General features: G+C 33.6%; 1 protein-coding gene across 1 annotated transcript; it reads left to right on the forward strand.

Moving 5' to 3' along the window:
* Window positions 1-4,638: 4,638 nt before the first annotated feature.
* LOC127798951 (cyclin-D4-2-like) lies at window positions 4,639-7,643 on the forward strand. The gene is made up of 6 exons (XM_052332609.1): window positions 4,639-5,364; window positions 5,973-6,059; window positions 6,166-6,264; window positions 6,347-6,548; window positions 6,639-6,763; window positions 6,914-7,643. Exons 1-6 carry the CDS (start codon window positions 5,053-5,055, stop codon window positions 7,148-7,150), a joined length of 1,062 nt encoding a protein of 353 aa, XP_052188569.1. The 5' UTR covers window positions 4,639-5,052; the 3' UTR covers window positions 7,151-7,643.
* Window positions 7,644-20,826: the final 13,183 nt, after the last annotated feature.

The following is a 20,826-nucleotide window of genomic DNA, read 5'->3' on the forward strand; positions in this document are numbered from 1 at the left end:
TCAGTTGGCAATGATCAATAGGTCATCACTGTAGATCGTCTGTGTGGTATGGTATGGAATCATAAAGATGGGTTTGGAATTGGAATAGTTTCTATAGAAGTGGTAAATAGACTTATTTATAAATATATTAATAATTTTATTTTTAATTTTATAAATATATTTTTAATTTAAAATTATCAAACTTTAAGTTATTATAATAACACCATTAAATTTAATATGTTTAGAATTATAATATTAAGTCATTATCTAACATAATATATATTCATATAACCAATATTACAAATTCTATTTCTAAAGTTGTGAAACACATGTTGGCATCACACACCTTTCCTCTCTCTCTACGAGCGAGAGTGACTTTACCTCTCATACTTGTCTATGTCTTTATTATTTTCACTCTATCAATATCTTTACTTTATTGACTAAAATCTCTCAAAAGGACTCTACCTCTCTTTATTTTTGTCATTTTTATTTTGTTTTCACTCCATCATTGTCTCTTTCATCGACTCAAATCTCTTAGACATACTCTATCTCTTTTTGTCTTTGTTTTTGTTGTCATCTCTTCATCTTGAGTCTTCGACCTTCTTTCTCCACCCTTTCTTTCTACCCTCTCATTCTTCTCACAAAAATAGACCTTCGTTTTCTTTTCTTCTCATGAGCTTACTTTCAGTTTTAATATCTTTCTTGTTTGTACTAAAAAAATTAGTATCATATATACTAACATATTTTTTTTCATGTCACATATAAGAGTCATAAAATAGTTTGATCCATTTTGCAATTGTTTGTTCGAAATTATGGCTTAAACTGACTTATTTGAACTGTTTATTGCATCCTGGATAATTTCTTTTGCAATTTTCAAGCTTGATTACTTTTTATTCATGGGTTGATTGTGAAATCTAGTTACGTCGTCGTGTTTTCAGTTATGTCTATTTTGACATTCATTTTTTAGTTTGTTTCGCTATGAGCTTTTTAAAATTTTATTTTGATTTTGAAGTAAGTTATCCAATTAATTTGTTCATTTCTCCAAACTTCAAGTTCAAATAACTTCTAAGTCACTTGTTTATTTTTGACAAACTTGGATCTCACGAGTTTGTTGCAACCTCATTTATGATCCTCAATATTGGACTCAAACCAATTTGATTTGATTTGGTCTAATTTTATGATTAAATTTGGCTCTTAATTTAGTTAAAATTGATCAATTTTCAACCAATTTCACTTAGTCCAATTCTTTGTGAATTCACATTTGACTCTCTTGAACTCCTCCTGAGCCTTGTTAATTTGTCAAAGTACTCTAGGCCCCTCGAGTTTAATTTTAATTAATGAAAAATTAATTTTTAAATATTCAAAAAATTTAAAAATTTTCAAATATTATACTATAAATAAATAACTCCCGACTCAATTATTGATATGAAACAATATAGAATGACGTAATCAGATTATTGTAATTACATATCTTAGGTTATCAGAAAGTTCTCTAATCAAATAAGTAGAGTCTTGCGAGGAGTGCAACGAGTTAATTGGTTTAGGATCATAAACAACTCCAAACTCAATTATTGACACAAGACAATATAGAACGACGTAATCAGATTATTGTGATTGCGTATCTTAGATTATGAGAAAGTTTTTTAACCAAATAAGTAGAGTCTTGCGAGGAGTGCAACTAGTTATTTTGTTTAGAGCTATAGAGGTCTGAGTGACTAGTTATCTAGATCCCATATTTTTCTTAGAATAATTTTATAATTTTTCTATATAAAACTATCGATTAGTGAGTTATCTCTTTATACTAAGATCATGGTCTTTCGTTTCTTGAGCCAAAATCAAGTTAAATTTTTTGTATATAACTCAACTAATAATTTCTTTTCTTTTTTTCAATAAGTTATAATGCCTATTTTATATTCTTACAATTTTCTTGATTATTTAGTCTCTATTTTGTTGTAACATATTTTATGATGAAATATTTTTCAATGTAATTTTTTTGCACAAGAAATGTTTTTTGTATTTTTTTCAAGTATTTGGTTTGTATACGAAAAATATTTTCAAAAATTAACTCTATACACACATATATGTATATGTGTTATATATGTATGTATATTTCATTATAACTGTTTATTTTATATATGTATATCTATTTTTATGTGTGTGTATATATATGTATATGTATGTGCATATATATATACATATTTGTAAAAATTTGTTTTGATTGCAAAAAAAAGGAATTTATTAATTGTGATATGAATATTAAAATGACATGCAAAAATTGAATTGGCAAATTATTTTTCTTTTTTTGGGCTCCGTTTGTTTAGGTGTAAAATATATATATATATTTTTTGGTGTTTAATTGACAAAAGAATAAAATTGTTTTTGTAGTAAAAATATCTTAATGTAAATTACTTACTAATTCAAAATTTGTAACCTATTTTTCAACTTATATACTAATAAATTGTTTTTTTTATTTTATAAAATATATGTCCATATATGTATATGCATTCTTATAGATAGATACACATATAAATATATATACATTATTCTGGTGGTATGAAACTATATCAATAAAGTGAATTTTTAAAATACTTTTTATATCTTTTATTTAAAAAAGATAAAACTTAATTATCAAAATTTGATCTCATGATCTTTTAAGTATAAAGTATTTAATTTTATTACTTTACTAACTTTAATCTTCATTTAAATTTTGTCTTAACAAATATAAAAATTAGATCACAACTTCCAATTGCTTTCTAATAACTTTTATTTAAAATACTTTAATTTTTATTTATGTATATATAACACGAATCACATTTTTAATATATATATATACACACACATATAAATGCACGTAGGGGTGTGTAAATGATCAATTCAATTATTAAATCGATGAAAATTCACTAATCGATTAAACCAAATCGAGAAGCAAAATCGAATAGAATCGAACCAATCAGTTAATTCTATTCTTCTAACAAAAAAAATCAAATTTTTGAGAAAAATTAATCGAATTGAACTAATGTAAGAAAAAAATCAAATCGAACTAAGAAGTTTGGTTACTTCAGTTCGATTAGTTCTAATAAATCAAACTTTTACTCTCTCCTACATGCACACATAGATAAGTATATGTACGCACACATATATATAAAACTATTTCTTCACAATTTATAAGATAAGTAAGAAAATTAACATCACAAAAATAAAAAATAAAAAGAATCAAAAAAAAAAAAAGAAAACCTAGAAAGATGAGAAAATTCTCTCTCTTTCTCTATATATTATCGATAGAATAGGGAAAGGTATTTATGAAAATAAAATAAATATGTGAGCCTAAAATTTTCAATTCTTTCAACAATTGGGCAAACTTTGATTGGAAGTCTAATCATAGGATTTGAGGGGTAAATTAAAGTCATTTCTACATATTTTAATTTTAAAAATAAAATGAATGAAAATTTTAAATTTGAAATTGCAAATCTAGTATTTTTAAAGATTCCAAAATGGGGTGTAAATGTGATTTGGAAGAAAAATTTGTTTCTAGTTATGTCCAACTCAATAAAAGTTGAGGGCCGATTAATTGATTTTTTTTAAAAAAAATTAAATTAATTGGTGTCTATGTAATTATCTTTGGACCTTAAGGTGGTGTTTGTTAACTAATAAATAGATTGAAAAGATAAGATATAAAAAATATTTTAGATTTTTTTAATATATTTATTAAATTTATCTAGCAACTTTTGAAAAAAAAACAATGCAACTTTTATTTAACATTTTTCAGATATACTTATCTCTCTCTTTCAAGATAAACATATATTAGACTTTACAGATAAAAAAAAAAAAAAATGAACACATGTGTCCTAAAATACATTTCAAAAAATTTAACAAATAATTTGATAAAAAAATTAGAATATTTCGTATATTTATCTTGATAATTTCATATCTTGATTCGAAAAATATTACAAACTTATATTGATATAATTTTATCTTATTCATTTTAACAAACACTATCCAAACACATACTTTCATACAAGCGAATCAAAATTAGAGTTGTAGCCTTTGTTGGGCACAATATTTGGAACTTATTTAATTAGCAAACTTTCTAATCTTCTATTATATTTCCTTCTTCAATTACTAAGAAATAGGCTAAATAAAAAGTAATTCAGATCACATCCTACCCATTACCCAAACATTAGTATCATCACTCATTTATTGGTATTTGAAAATATTTTAACATAGATTACAATAAATTTATTAAAAAATAATCATAAATTATACAATTTAGCGTAATATGAATTTAATACCTTATAAAAAATATAATTATACATAAAATAATTGATGAGTAAAAATCAACGTGATGAAAAAGAAAAAAAAATGCCACGAAATTAAAAAAATCATGCTTTACTTTTATTTTATTGGTTATTAATAAGAAGTCGTAATTATTATGATTTGAATATATATTAAATAAGTTTATAGAGCAGATATAATAAAGCAGGCATCTTTAAATACACAAAAATTTATGCAGTATTTTTATTTTTGTTAATTGCTTAATTGGTAATGCAATAATAATAATAATAATAATAATAATAATAATAATGTATATACAACTATGTACGCGTATAATCGTCTTTGTAAATCGGACATAATGTCCGGACAACTCTCTCTCTCTCTCTCTCTCTCTCCTTCATTGTCTATATTTTGGGCCTCATTGTCTTGCATTGCTGCCGCTCTTCTCTCCCTCTCTTTCTCTCTCTCTGCATTTACCCTAAGACTGGACTCTCTTCATAAGCCGCTCTATCTCCAGCAGTCTTTTTCAATCCAACTCTAGTAGGGAGAGGGGGAAGAGTGCGCGTTATCTGATCTTTTATTATATCCTTTCCATTTCTTTCCTTGATTCTGTCTCCGTTCATAGGCGAAGAAATCTGTTCACATTCATCTTCACACACTACATATAGTACCTAAAAAAAATCCGACTGGTGGTTCTGTTTTTTCTCATTTGGTGAGATGGGTTGCTATTAAAGCATATACAGGAATAGATATTTGCACAGGGAGAGAAGTTGAGTGGAAGAAAGGTTTGTGGGTATTGAAATGGCACCAAGCTTTGATTGTGCAGTGTCGAGCCTTCTCTGTGCAGAGGACATTTTCTGCGATGAGGTTGATTTTGGGGCTGTGGAGGAGGGCTTTGAGCCTTCTTGGAATCAAATGGAAAATAATCAAAACCAGAACTTTGATGGTGAAGAGTTGTTGCTGCGTGGGTTGCCAATGCAGAGTGATGAGTGCTTGGCCTTGATGGTCAAAAGGGAAAGTGAGCATCTGCCTGCCAGTGATTACTTGAACAGATTGAGGACTGGGGCCTTGGATTTGGGGGCTAGAAGGGAAGCTATTGAGTGGATTGGAAAGGTTGGTTCATAGTTATTGGTTACTGGGTTTTCTTGTTTTCCGTTTCCGTGAAACCGGTATTTGTGTTTTTCTGTCCTTAATCATTTCCTTATGAGTTTTGACGATCCGATCGCTCGGGTTTTTGATTTTGCCAAATGAATTTGGTTTATCATCATGTTTTGCTTTATTTACATAGGCTCACTTAGGTATTTAGAATTTATATTCATGCTATTAAAGGCGCTTGGAGTGGTGGATTGGAGTCTGCTTTTGTTATGGATTGCTTCTTTTATCGCATTCACACATAAGACATAACCTGAAATGGATTGGGTGGAATGCTTCTCTTTCTGCTTTCGAGTTGGCTGATGCAGATTACATTAATTGCAGTTGTTCCCCTTTTCTTTTGTTTATGGCATATTTAGGTGGCAAAATTGGATTTACCCAGTACATATTCCCCCCCCCCCCCCCCCCCCCCCCCCCAACTTTTTTTCTTGTAGAATTGTCACTATTATAGGAAATTCATTTGGATGAACTGTTACGACTAGTATTTTCTGTAGGGAACCTATTAGTGAAATCCTTTCTCTATTCTCCTTGGTTGGTGAGAAATGCTAATGGCCTTTTTGATGTAACAGGTTCATGCCCATTTCAACTTTGGACCTCTATCTGCATATTTGTCTGTAAGCTACTTGGATAGATTCCTCTCAGCCTATGGATTACCTGTAAGTTCAGGACCAAATTCTATGGATTTTTGTCTTTTCTGAATCATTTGATATTTCCAAGTGTATTTAATTTCATTGCTGATTCATTTTTGTATGCTACTTGCAGAAGGGCAAAGCTTGGATGATGCAACTGTTGGCTGTTGCTTGTTTATCTCTTGCAGCCAAAATGGATGAGACTGAGATTCCTCTGTGTCTGGACTTGCAGGTAAAAGACATGATCTTTGAAAATTCTGCATAAGGGTGCCTCTCTAGATCCAATTATTCTAATCACAACGAGGAATTGGCAGGTGGGCGAGTTGACATTTGTGTTTGAAGCTGTAACCATACAGAGAATGGAGCTTCTGATTTTGAACACATTGAAGTGGAGAATGCAAGCAGTCACCCCATTCTCCTTCATAGATAATTTCCTTAGAAAGATAATTGCTGATAAAATTCCTCCAAGATTTTCAATAATTCGATCAACCGAACTCATATTAAGCTTGATAAAAGGTACATTTTCTCCAAAGAGGAAAAAAAAGAAAGAAAGGGAGAAAATATGAATAAAGGACTAATGTTATGGTGGGTGGGAATTGAATGCAGGGATTGACTTCTTGGAGTTCAAGCCCTCTGAGATGGCAGCAGCAGTGGCAATAACTGTTGCTGGAGAAACTCAAACAGTAGACACCGAGAAAGCGATTTCTCTTCTCATTCAACATGTAGAGAAGGTAAAGCTGGTGGTACCCAATGTGGGATATCCACAATGATCTTCACCTTTTCTGTTATCATTCTGGTTTGATTGACAACGGAACTTCTTTTCTTCTTTTCTTTTTTCAATTAAGTAATGGGTTTGCTCTCTTTTGCTTATGTTTTTGCAGGAGAGACTGCTCAAGTGTGTCGAACTGATCCGCGAGTCATCATTGACAGCTGGGTCTATTAAGGTCGCTAGTGCATCATCTGTTCCATCTGTGCCCCAAAGCCCAATAGGCGTGCTTGATGCTGCATGCTTAAGCTATAAAACTGATGACACAACTGTTGGGTCATGTACAAGTTCATCTCATAGCCCTGAAACAAAGAGGAGGCGGCTAAATAGATCTTGTGAAGTGGAGATTTAGAAAGGATGAGGAGTGGATGGTCATTTCTAATTTATGGCAATTTTGGCGGTTTTTTTGGAAAGGGTTAAATTTAAAAAAGAAAGAAAGAAATGTCTAAAGGAGAATTAAATAAGTTGGATCATGAGACGAGTGGGAATAGAGGATGGCATCAATATACTTCATGCTCTTAGCATGAAGAAAGCTACAGCCACAAGCTGTTAAATATTAGACTTCTTAACAGCTATGGAGGAAGAGAGTTGGAAGAGGAAGTATATGGAGGAAGGAAGAAGAGAGCAAGGAAGCATGAAGAGAGGAATATGAGAGTTTTGTTCCATCTTAGTGTTTATTTATGCACATTTTTTTATTTTTATTATGCTTTGTGGAAAAGTGGGAGGGAAAAAAAGAAAGAAAAAGAAAAAGTGCTCCTTTTCATGGACAAACAAGAGGAGATAGGATTGTAACTAGACTTCAGAAAAGAGGGGAAAAAAATATTTGAGCTTGTTTTTTCTGCTTATATATTAATGGTGAAGAGGAGTTTCTTTTTGAATATCTTTTTGTATTTGTTATATCTCTGCCACTGAACTGATCATTTGCTTTCTGTGGGAACCCATGCTAGTAGCTCTTTGTTTGACTGTGTGTCTGGTTAGACCTCTTGGGGTTTGCTGCTGAAAAAATAAAGGTGCCCTGACTCGCATGGGGTTCTGGGAATGCAAGTTCTGGCCATGCCAGCACTTAAATATAATGGGGGAAGGAAAGTGCTATTCATATAAAACTTTTATGCAAAAAAAAAAAAAAAAAAAAAGGAACATACAAATGATATGACAATTGGTGTTTTATAACTATAATGGATATTAATGAACAATGTGATTAGAAATTCTTATGTTTGCCCTTTGGGAAAAAGAGGACACTTTGTGCCCAAAACGATTGGGTTTAACTCCTCACTTCATTCGTAAGGTCAGGCTCATATTGTCTTTCTTTTCATATATTGAAGTGTCATTAATAGGACTAACAATTCTCTTTGATAGGTTTCAGTGATAATCTCGTTAGTTTCTTTATTTTTAAATTCAGGACACACATTATGGTATACGACCAATTAGGACTATAAAATTAGAGATTGCACACAAGGTAACTCAAATCGTAGACTTTTTTCGTTCACTTCGGCAGTCATGCCATTTGAGCATCACCCTGGTGTTTAAGATATTCTGTTTTGAATGTTGTAAGCACCAGGGCAAAGAGAAATTACTCACAAGTAAACTCAAATGCTGAGACTTTCCGACCACTTAAACTATAGTGCCATTTGAATATTATCATCCTGGCGGTAAAGGTACCCTACCTGTTTTGAACATTGTAAATTGTCGTGAATTGCTTGTACCTTGGAATGCAGCCGAGGCATCTTTGTGTGTGCGTGTACCCTGTGAGCAGAAAGTCTGAAAAGCTTGGCTGAATGTACAAAGGAGAGGGAGCCCATTTATCCTAAGAAAGAAAGTATAAGCAGAGGCCATGTGCAGAATCTCTTCACACAGGTGCAGTACTGGTTTGATGCTTAAGCCTTTTCATGGAAAATGGTTTTTCTGAGTGGTATTTTGGAATCAAGAATATGTAAAGAGGAAGGTTCGCACAGGAAGACAAAACTCATTCTGACCAAAAAGAGTGTTAAGAGTAGATGTACAACACTATGGTGTGACTTACACTCACTAAGACTGGTCAATGAAATTAGACATCAAAACATAATCTCTTTGGATTGAGGGAGAAAGCATTGGCTGTTGATCCCAAGCCAATTTCGTGTTGTTTACTCTCATTAGGAATATATGGCATGTGTGATTGGTTTGAAGTACTATTTTGGATGTGATGCCTTTAGAGTCACAAAATACTATTTCAACAAGAGATGAAGAAAGTTTCAAATAGAATGATATCTGCCCTTCTTTTTCCATCTCCCAATTTGTCTTACATAAAAGTGTAGTGATGGGGATGGTTCGGGTTTGGGACCATTGGGGGTGGTCTAAAAGGATAATAGAGTAGAATGAAAAAAGAATAAAAATAATAATTTCATAAATTTTTTTAAAAAAGAATTTCAATCTCACATAATAGAATAGAATAAAAAAAAGAATTTCATATATATATTTTTTTCAAAAACATCGAAATATGAGTTATTTTTTTACTAAAACTATGTTTTCTATTTTCATTAAATTCTAAAAATAAAAAAATTATAAATAAATGATATAGCAACAACACATTTCCCCTGTTTGAATTAGGTGGGATTAGCTACTCAAATTCTACCTCATTAATTGTATTGTTTAAGATGATATCTTTTACAAGTTTTTTTTGTTATAATTGTAGTTGAGAGTTTAATATCAAATCAAAAGTCGCCCAAGGTTGTTTATTGGGATAAACTCTCTCATGATTAAGTGAAATTGGAATGGTTTGAAGAACAAATTCAAGATTTGATTATAATACATCGTTCTAATTACGCATCTACTCTTTTATAAATTGATGATATAATTACCCAAAAAATTCAAAGTTATTCGATAATAAACATTTATTACGTGTTTTCATGATTACTGCAATTGTCGCCATAATCCATAATGTAACAGTTTTTGACATAATAAATAATAATTCTTTTTATCATATTATGTCATTATAGGCCGATAATTGTTACCACTTAATTAATCACATGCATCACAAATAATTAACTTAGCAGTGGTGTAGACCCTCCTCAAGGATATATCAAACATATTTAGAAAACTACAAATACTGTAAAATTAAGAAAAATTAGAGTAGAATTCGGATATTTACATCTTTTTCAACACATTTAGTCTGTAAATAACATTTTTATTTACCTTAGTCTGTAAATATCACCACCTTACTTGCATGCATGCCCGGTGATTAATGTAGACATACGGATTAGTGGTTTGAAGTAGGATTAGACATCTTAGCTGCCAAATTGTTTGATATCAGTTTAGGAAATGGAAAATGTGAAGTTGAACTCCAAATAATAATAATAATAAAAGTTGAATAACATGAAAAGTTATTAATTTTTATTGCTTTGAAACGAAGATGATTAATCTCTTAATGTTGAAAAATAATAAGATCGTCGTCTCAAGGAGAAACTTTTTAAACTATAATTATGAACATATGTATGGGAAAACTTCAAATATTTATTTTTGGGACTGTTATTTAGTCTATTATTATTTCTTAAGTTTAAATTAAATATTCTATCTAAAACATTAAAATTAAATATTTATTGCTTTGAAGTAATTAAAAGAACAAGAATTAAGGTGCCAAAAGTTTAAGTTAAATGTGCTACTTAATGCAATCCTTCAATGAACGAATCACGAGAACTAAAGCAAGCAAGCCATACAATATACAATATACAGTATGAAAACTCATGACTTATTACATCATTTAAAATTAAGTGATCAGTTGCCGGAGATTTGCAATTTTCTAGTTATGTTTCATTACATAATTAATATTAAATCAATCTAAAAGCAGTGACTTATGAGTAGTAATTAGATTATTTGAAATTATGTGATTTCTTACTAATTAGTAATTTGTTCATTTAAAAGTGATAATTTGGTGAAACATCGTTTGGGTTAGAGGTTTGGGGGGCCACGTTTGGCAACCGCTAGCTACTATGTGACGTTTGCAGGATGGCCACGTGGCAATCACCCCCTTCTCCAAATGGCACTTGGTTGCCTTTCTATTGGAATATTGATCGTGTTGCACGACTAAATCTTAGCTATTCATTTTATCTTTATGGAGCTCAATTCCAGCCGTCTAGATCTATTATTTATCTCTCATTAGGATTTGAAGTGACACAGGAGAAAAGGGGTAGAGAGAGGAAGTCTCGATCGACTGAGGGTTTGGGGGTTCTTTCATTTTGCTCTATAAATGCTTTATACATGCTTATCTTTCTTGTTCTCTGGTTCGATAGGTCTTAATCTCTAATCTATATTTGTGATTATTGGGGCATTTTTATTAGCGAACCAGTGATGTATATAGAGTGTTTATGAGTCTTTTTTGAAGGTGTAATCTTTATTTCTCATATAGTGCAATGAGCTCTTTTCACCGAAATTCAACGTGGACGTAGCTCTGATTTGGGGTGAATCACGGTAAATCCTCAGCCTCTTCTTTATTTCCTTTAATTTATGTTTATAATCTGTGTGTGTGCTTACGTATGCTTCTGGCCATGAAAGCTATTTCAAATTTTCTGTGATTGAAATTTGTTTTAGTATATTTTTGAGTCCTCTGTGTTGCGAAAAATCTTTACAAAACAATGGGTTAGTACTCAATCGAAATCAAACCAAAACAACCGAATGCAAGAACAAATCAAGGCAGAAAAATAAACTCCCTATTTTGGAAACAAGGGTAGTCACGAAGATTGCTCCAAGGCTCAGATCTGGGCTCGTTCAATCACCACTTAGGCAACAACCAATAAATAGGGACACTAAGCCACAAAGGAGCCCAAACTCCCAAGAACTGAAGCCCTTCAACCCCCCAAGTCTCTCAGCCAATCGACACCCTTCACCCAAGCCACACAAGCTTCCACACACAATAGGATCCACCAAGGAATAGAGAGTAATCACAAAGATATGGGTTCAACAATACTTACCCCCAAGAGAAGACAACAACTCGGACTAAATAGGCGTTGCAAACGCTATTGACGAACAACCACAATGCATAAGGAAAGTGCGACACTCAACAAGGAAAAAAACATTTGACCAAGAAGGAAAGAAACCCCAAGAAGATCAGCCATTGATGAAAGGAGCAATCGGCCACAGCAAGGACGCCCAAGTAAGAGAATCAGCCGTCACAGACTAGGGCCCAAGTAAGAGAATCATACTTAATGGCATTTTTTACCTCCTTAAAGGCATCAGGAATGGCCTTCAAAAGAATTACAACCTTATATTCCTCAAACACTTTTTCACCACAATTCGTGATATCTTGAACCAACTTGTTAAAGATATCTAAGTTGTCATCTAGGTCCCTAGAGGGGTCAATCTTAAAACTAAAGAAACTTTCAAGCAAATAAAGCTTATTAGGGGTGAATTTCTAAACATATAGTTTTTCCAATTTTTTCCAAAGTTCTTTAGTTGTGTCAAGTTTTCTTATTTTCCTTAACACTGAATCAGAGAGATGCAAGATTATAGAAGTATATGCAAGTTCATCTATTTTTGATTTTCGTTTAGCTGTTGTGTTTTCAGGATATTTACCATCAATGGCTTTTGATATTTTTTGTTGAACTAAAATCCCTTTCATTTTTTGTTGCCAAATAGAAAAGTCCCCCTTCCGATTAAACACCCCAATTTCAAAATGCGTGGACATATTCACTAAGTATATGCTTGACACAAATAAGTAGTGCAACCTACAAAAACACTAAGTTTTTCACACTGTATCCTGAACAATGAGTATGCACAAAACAAATTCAATCAAGGGGTAAATTTTTAACAGAGATAATACTGATTTTCTAGGCACAATTTTAAAGCACTAAGCAGTTAAAATAGCCACAAATATATCTCAAAAAAAAAAAAAAATTCCCAATATGGCAGTAGCAAAATAAACACATATATGATGCTACCTAAGTGGACATACAAAAAACACAAACTTTCAATTTAAAACTTAGGCAGCAGATTCACTTAGAATCAATTCCAACAAAAAATAGTACCAAATTAACACAGGTTTACTTAGTAATATCTAAAAGGCACTGAGCAGTTTAGATAACAGTAAATCATAAATAGCCAAGAAAACCCACAAAGGATCAGACTAGGTAGAATTCACACACAACACTAAGCAACTGATTTTCTAAACAAGACTTAACCGCACCAAAACAGGTTATGCTAGCACAAGAAAATCACAAATAATCCTAATTCTAGCAACAAGCAATGGTTACCACCACAGGATAACCCCCAAAAAACCTAATGGTCACCCCCACATGATGACCTGCTAGTTGCTGAAAATTTAAATAGGGTTTGAAAATTTCTCACCAAGCGGACTAACAGTCCGTAAACAGAAGAGGGTTGGAACCACTGCCTCTGCCAGCCTCCACGCACCGCAGCCTGCAACTACACGAGCCGACGCAAGGGAAACCCCCCCGGATGGTCGATTATGGCTATGGGGTTGATTCACCCCAACTCAAGCCTTCCACACAACAAAAGACAAAGAATAGATTCAGTTGTCAACGTAAAAACCTTTATCGTGAAATCGAACCCAAACCGAAAAGAGGTTTTCTCGATTAGGTCTTGATTTCGAGTAACCCAGGAGCCACACAAGGCTCTGATACCAATTGTTGTGGAAAATCTCTACAAAATAGTGGGTTAGTAGTCAATTGAAATCAAACCAAAACAACCGATTGCAAGAACAAATCAAGGCAGAAAAATAAACTCCCTATTTCGGCAACAATGGCAGTCACGAAGACTGCTCTAAGGCTCAGATCTGGGCTCGTTCAATCACCACTTAGGCAACAACCAACGAATAGGGACACCAAGCCACAAAGGAGCCCAAACTCCCAAGAATCGAAGCCCTCAAACCCCTCAAGTCTCTTAGCCGATCGACACCTCTCACCCAAGCCACACAAGCTTCCACACACAGTAGGATCCACCAAGGAACAGAGAGTAATCACGAAGATATGGGTTCAACAATACTTACCCCCAAGAGAAGACAACAACTCGGACTAAATAGGCGTTGCAAACGCTATTGACGAACAACCACAATGCATAAGGAAAGTGCGGCACTCAACAAGGAAAAAAACATTTGACCAAGAAGGAAAGAAACCCCAAGAAGATCAGCCATTGATGAAAGGAGCAATCGGCCACAGCAAGGACGCCCAAGTAAGAGAATCAGCCGTCACAGACTAGGGCTCAAAAGGGGAAATGATCCATTTTATATTAAGGGCCTAAGGCATAAAGAGAGAGGAAATGGGCTAATGGGATTCATGTGCTTCATCCGTTCCTTGAGCAAATGGGCCAAGGTCCATTTCTCTTCTAAATGGAGAGTTAAGGGCTTATAGTTCGACTTCTATTTGAGTTGCCAATAAGGGTGTTTGAACTGTCGGTTTAATCCCGGGCCGAAGCCTATGAAGCTAACCCGAACCATCGTTGTTGCCTTGGGCCCCATAAGAAAACACAAAACCCAACACTCTTCTATTCATATTTGCTTAGAGATGAAATTACGTTATATATCTTTTTACTCTATCTATCTTATAATTCTGTTGAATGAATGATAAAATATGAATTGTGAGTACAGTAGATTTTTTGATTTGGATGGTAGAAAGTGGTTAAGATTATTAATTATTATATTATTATTGGAAGAGGAGGAGGAGGGCATGAATGAATGAGAGTTGCACACAAAACAACAAGAACGAAGCAGTATATAGTATTAGCAGCAGTCTACAGACAACCCTCTTGAAACTATAACCTACCCATCACTCCGCTCTCTCTCCTCTTCCCTTCTCTTCTCTTCTCAATCATTCATTTATTCCCACTATATTTTAATTTTTAGTCTTTAATTCTTCTGATCAACAGTTAAAAGCCATTCAGTGCGCAGCACCAACATCCTTGGCCCTGCCTGCATTTGCAGTTGCATATGCGGTTTATGTCACTTTGGAGCGGTGTTTAGAAAGACTTTCAGTCAGATAACTGCAAACCAAATTTAAGGTTTCATAATTAAGTTTATACATTTTCTTGTCACCTTTATAATTGTGAGTGTATGTATTTTGAGAGTGTCATGGATGGGTGACAAATGGCAGAGTTTGGTCAATCATAAAGTACCCACAAGCCACCAGTCCGTAGTCTTAACATAAGAAAGGGACTAAAGTTATATATAGTAAGTGATGTGGAGTGTGGTGGATAATATAAGGTGTTTGTTCGTCAAAATCTCTGTTAGGACATTTTCATTATTCATGTGGCCATTTGCTATTGGCTCGCAATTTTCATTCATATCAGTACCAGCTTCCAGTTGAATATAATGCTTATAACTTTTATTCAACCAATATTATACTTTTATCTTAGAAAAATGACAAAAAATTTGAATAAGGTCAACTTATATATAAAATTAGCAATCTGATGCATTGAACCAACTTACCTTTTATTAGGATTTTATTGGTAACATCATTAGTCTATTATTTAAACACATAAACCTTATGGCATAACATCCAAGATATTAATCTATTCCATTATAATAGAAAAGACCAGATTTGATGTTTCCCCAAACTGAAGCTTTGTCAAGTTTTCACTATACGTAAAATATCCTTTAATATTTTGTCTTTAAAAAAAAAAAAAAACTTATGGAAGAGATTGTAATATCTAATAAAATAAAAGGTAAAACTACAAAATTAACCCAAAAGATAAAAATTTAATCTTTATAAATGGATAGCCGACCACCCTTCTTACTTAGCCCACCCCCCTTTTCTCTCTCTCTCTCTCTCTCACACACACACACACAGACACACACACAGACACAATTGTTTTGATGCCTCTTCATACATGTTTTGATAATGATATTTAATTTAGACAAGGTCTTTAAAGGATCAAGGATGACATTGATGGTGATCTTTTTTCCATTGGGACTCTGTAGCTTATAATAAGGTTTGAGTATTTTTTTATTCTCTTGTATTTGGTTTTAAATGTTATTATTGTTTTCTTTCATGTAATGCTAACAAGTTTTATTGTTGACAAGAAGTTTCAGTGGCTAGCATTAAGATGTGGATAAGTGCAGCCATCACTGATGAGTTTGTCGGTGAAAAAGGTAAGCACCTTCATGAAAAGGCTGATCGTGAAAACAATTGCGGATTTCACTAGCTAGCTGGCGATATATTTTGTCTTATGATCAAACCACCTTGATTATCGAGAAAGGTTTCCAAAGTTTGAGTGGTTGTATTTGATCAATTAAGTTGAGTTTTCCTAATTCTGTAAAAGTGATAATGGAAGTTGTTGTATATTTTGGTATAGCAACCATTGATGAAATAGAAACATTGATCTTCTTCCTTCCTCATTATTCAATAAATTAAGTATGAAATTCAGAGCTAAACCCTATATGTGAATTATTTTTTCCTATTCTGTTATATAGAAAAACAACCAAGTTTGGTGTTTGAAGCAACAATTGAGGAAAACCTATATACGCATGTAAACATCTTTATACATTTTCAGATTTCTAGATCCTCTACTTAATTTATGGTTATATATATATAAATATATATGATTAATTACCAAATTTATGATTGATACAAGTTTATATATATAGTATATTTTAACAAGTCTGTGAGGGAGAAAACATTTTATGAAATTGAAGAAGAAACTCACCACTCATATTTATCCGCTCTTTGAAAAATCTAAGGAAGAAGCAAAGATCTCATTACATTTACTTCTCACCTTACCTTTTTTTTTTTTTTTTTATTGCACTAACTTTTTATTCTCTTTCAATAGAATTAAAGGAAGTCACAAGAGATAAGTTACTACTAATGCTTCGGGACAATATCAAGTCAAGTAATGTATTGTTAGATTAGGACTTTAATGCAAAAATTGTAGGAGGTTGGAATCAAATGATCACTATGAGAATATGACACCAAATAGGGTCGATAAAGAACTAGGAGGAGGTGACAACAATAATACTAGAGAGTTTTATTAATCTTGAATTTCTTTGAACGTTATTATAAATGAGAGATTGAGATATCACTAAAAATTATAAAAATTGTTATTTTAGTAACTTAGCAACGATATCACCAATGGATTTGAGGAAGGCTAATGTACAAAGAATGAAGAGCAACATAGAGCACAAAAAGGGAAATAATGTTGAAGTGGGTAAATTATTTATTTTTCTACTACGAAAAGACTATTTTAATAACATATAATTACAAAAATTAAGATGATTAATATATGTGAGAATTTATTTATATTGATAAAAATGTCTTTGATGGCAGGTTTATATACACAATATTTTCTTTTTTTTTATTATTAAAAAGGTACATATAAGGATATGGAGCGGGAAAAATAAAATAATTATATTCTATGCAACTAAATTATTGCATATAGAAACTACGAAAATATGGCAACATAATATAAGAAAAGATGATTTTTCTATTTGTAAAATATGTTGACGAGAAATATTTGCAATGTGTTTGTCTTCAATGTATTTGTATTAATGGTTTTTCTTTTTCTTTTTCTTTTTTTTTTGTATTAGAGGGGAAATGGTGTTTATCTATACTTTATAATAAAAAAAATGTTATTTTCTATAATTTATGTATAAATATATATAATGCCATATCTATGTATTTTAACGTAAAAAGCATCAAGCTGGTGATCTTTTGTGGCTCGGGGTCGGGGGTGAGGCAAAATGTATTTTATCAAATGTTTTGTTATATCTATTTTTATTTTTATATGCAAACATCAGATTTGGCATTTCCAAAAGTTGAATCTCTATCGGGTTTTTATTATTTTAAAAATATCCTTTGGTGCCCTATCTTTATTAAAAAAAAAAAAAAACCCTTATTAAAGTACACTAAGTAGTTTTTGTGCAATATTTAACCAAACAATAGACCTTCCAATCCCATATTCTCTCTGTCTGTCTGTCTCTCTCTCTCTGCTCGTATATAATTTTAATATTAATAAGATGATTATTTATTTTTAAACTGTTTTGAGAAAAATTAGAGATCTTATTTCGTGTGTCCTATTATTCAATCTCCTAAGAGGAAATGAGCAATAACCAAGAAGTAGACACAGTGGGATTCATAGATAGGTCTCCTTGATTGGTCCACGTGCCCCATCCTTTGGTACAAAAATTACTAACATTATAGTTGTATATTACAATGTAGGGTTAGGAAGCCATATCAAAATTTTAAGTAGAGCTGGACTACACAGGTTGTTATTATATTATGAAATTACAAATGTATGGTGGTTAAATGCTAAAATTGAAATAGACTACATCTTGAATTGAGATTCAATGGAAGTGGGTGGGTGGGGGTTGCAAAGCACAATTTATTCGAAAAGATAAATAAAATAAAATAGAACTTAGGAACGACTTATTTGAGCAAGAAAGTGCGACCCTGACCCTGCATGGTCTTCTGGTGAGGGGAAGCCCATCTCTCTGAGGTTCAGGGTGGATTTGGGCTCCCCCAATTTCATAATGGGCCGGTTTTACAAACCCTGCCATCCAAATTAATTAGTATAATGGGCCGCGAAGGCTGTGTATTTGACAAAAATACCATAAATACAAGATTGGCCCTATTGAAACTCATATTCATAGAACAAGTATTAAAGATTGGGGCCAGAAAGTCAAGTACTATCCCCCCCCGGCGGTGGCCGCCCTAAAACTTTGATTTAACCAAATTATTTTTAAGTCAATTTTAAAGATTATATATTTAGTTAGGACTTAGTTATTATTCAAAAATAATATAATATTACTTGGCTAATAAATTAAATTAAATAAATAAAATTAGTTTTGGGACGCCCCCGGGGGGGGGGAGACAGGAGAGAGAGAGAGGGGGAGAGGGGCAAGCGTGAAGTGAAGAAGAAGGACGTCGTCGATGGGGCAACATCAATCCAGTAGTTGAAATGAAAAAAGCTGAGGTGGCAGTCAGAATCTATAAATTCCTTTTCTACACACAGTCGATGCCAAATTTGCTTTTAATTTTCACACGCCAATTATTACGCTACCAGCTGCTCTCTCTCTCTCTCTCTCTCTCTCTCGTACTACTATTACTGCTAGTACTGCTCCTGCTACTGCCACTCCTCCTGCGATTCTGATTCGCTTTCTCCGCCGGGTTGACCCCCACGCGCATTACATTTCTGATTTTCCCCCTTCCCCGCCCGCCCCCTCACTATCACTTAATTTGCATCTCAGTCCACCTAGTTCCTCAATTCGGGGTCCAAAGCAGTCAAACGGCGCCGTCCCGAGGGGGGCCGCAGATGAGAATAAACCAAACGCGAGGGACCTAAGCCAATTACGAGGAAATCTGGTAAAACTGCAGTTAAGACGGAATGCGCCAAATAGGAGGAAGCACGCCGCTGGGGAGCTGGCGGCGGCAAGCGAAAAGGGGGCTGGCTGTGGGCCCCATACACCCTCTGGTTACTACACGTGTACCCTTTCCGGCAGTTGAAATCCAGCCAGCCGCAAATCCGGCGGCTCTCCCGCTCGCGTGCACTCTGAAGCCGATTAAACTACGGTTTGACTTGACCGCCCCATAAAAATACACACCAAGTAAAAAACATTTACCGAAATAATATTGGAAATTGAAAATGTTATTTTTTAAGATATTATATTAATTTATTGATTTTTGGAAAATGGTGAAGTTAAGGGTCACTTTCAGTGTGGAAGGGGGTGCCGAAGCGTGCGAGAGAGCATGCGCTCCATGGATCCCGACGGCGATGTGCATAGAGAGAGGCGTAGGTAGGTAGGTAGGTGGGGAGGGATATAGCGTTGCCTGCCTTGGCATTAGCAATTCTTTTCACGCTCATGATTTGATTTTCTCTCTTTCTTTTTTTTTTTTTTTACCCTTTTTTTTTTCTGAGGATTATTACCTAGGCTGCCACCCCGTGGCGTGGCGCCACGTGCCGGCATCTCCCTTGCTCCCGGACGTGTGATGGACGGCTGTGATCGGAAATGCTAATGAATGATGTCAAAGATAAAGACGGCGTGGCGTTAATTAAAGGAAGACGGGCGGGGTGGGGGAAAGGAATCGCGGGGACGCGTGAGCGACTTTTCGCAACGAAAGGCTGCAATTGCCTTACTGTACCGGAGATTTGATGGTCGGAATTCAAAGATTTTCTCTCAATTTCTTATTCTCTCTCTCTCTCTCTAATTATTTTATTTTAATCGCCAGGAGTTGGTTTGACTGATTTATTTATTTAATTAATTAATTAGCTCTCCTCGTCCTCAATTACCCTTATGCCCTTCTGTTCATTTTTTTTGACGCGAGAGTGGGTGGGTAACGCCTTGTTTGACTGTGACAAGATAAAATAAAATTTATGCCTTGGAAATAATAATAATAATAATAATTGTGAAGGGCGAGTGCGGCCAAACGCACAAGGCCAAGATTCCCCGAGGGGAAGGTGTTGCGTTGTGTTGGGTTGTGCTGTCCCTTTTCACGCTTTCTCCGGTTTTACAATTTACACTGCCATTAATTAATTAGTCTCCATCCAAACGTACCTCAGCGCACAATTTCAAGGCAATTTACATTTGTACCATGCAATGTTTATGTTTAATTATATATATAGTGCGGGAAATGCATGGATCGACAAACATATGTTTGTTTTTTTTAATGAATTGAATAAAATACTTTAAATAGTAAATGAGTTTGTGAGTCCAAACAAAATTAATTAAAATAGAATAATAGGCTTAGATTCGTTTAGTTTATTATGCCCTTAATTCTTGGTTGTTAATAGTCAAAGGCCACACATGCATTCACTGCCATTGTGATTGTTGTTTGAATGATATAATTACTTCTACTCGATGCTATCTTTAGTGTTGTTGTTATTATTAGGGTGATTAAGCAAGCTTTATTCTTACAGATGATAGATGATGATGATGATGATGATGATGATGATGCATGATGATGCATCTTACTAGCTACATGAAGGTGTAACTTGGCATTGCCATTCAAAGTACGGAAAGTCCACTAAAGACTAAAGAGTGTCGTTTTGGTTCCTGCCTTGCGTGGGAATAGGGCTTAATTCATCTTATTAATTAATATATGGTAATGTTTCCATTAT

The sequence above is a fragment of the Diospyros lotus genome, chromosome 4 (genome assembly GCF_014633365.1).
Source record: "Diospyros lotus cultivar Yz01 chromosome 4, ASM1463336v1, whole genome shotgun sequence".
NCBI lineage: Eukaryota > Viridiplantae > Streptophyta > Magnoliopsida > Ericales > Ebenaceae > Diospyros > Diospyros lotus.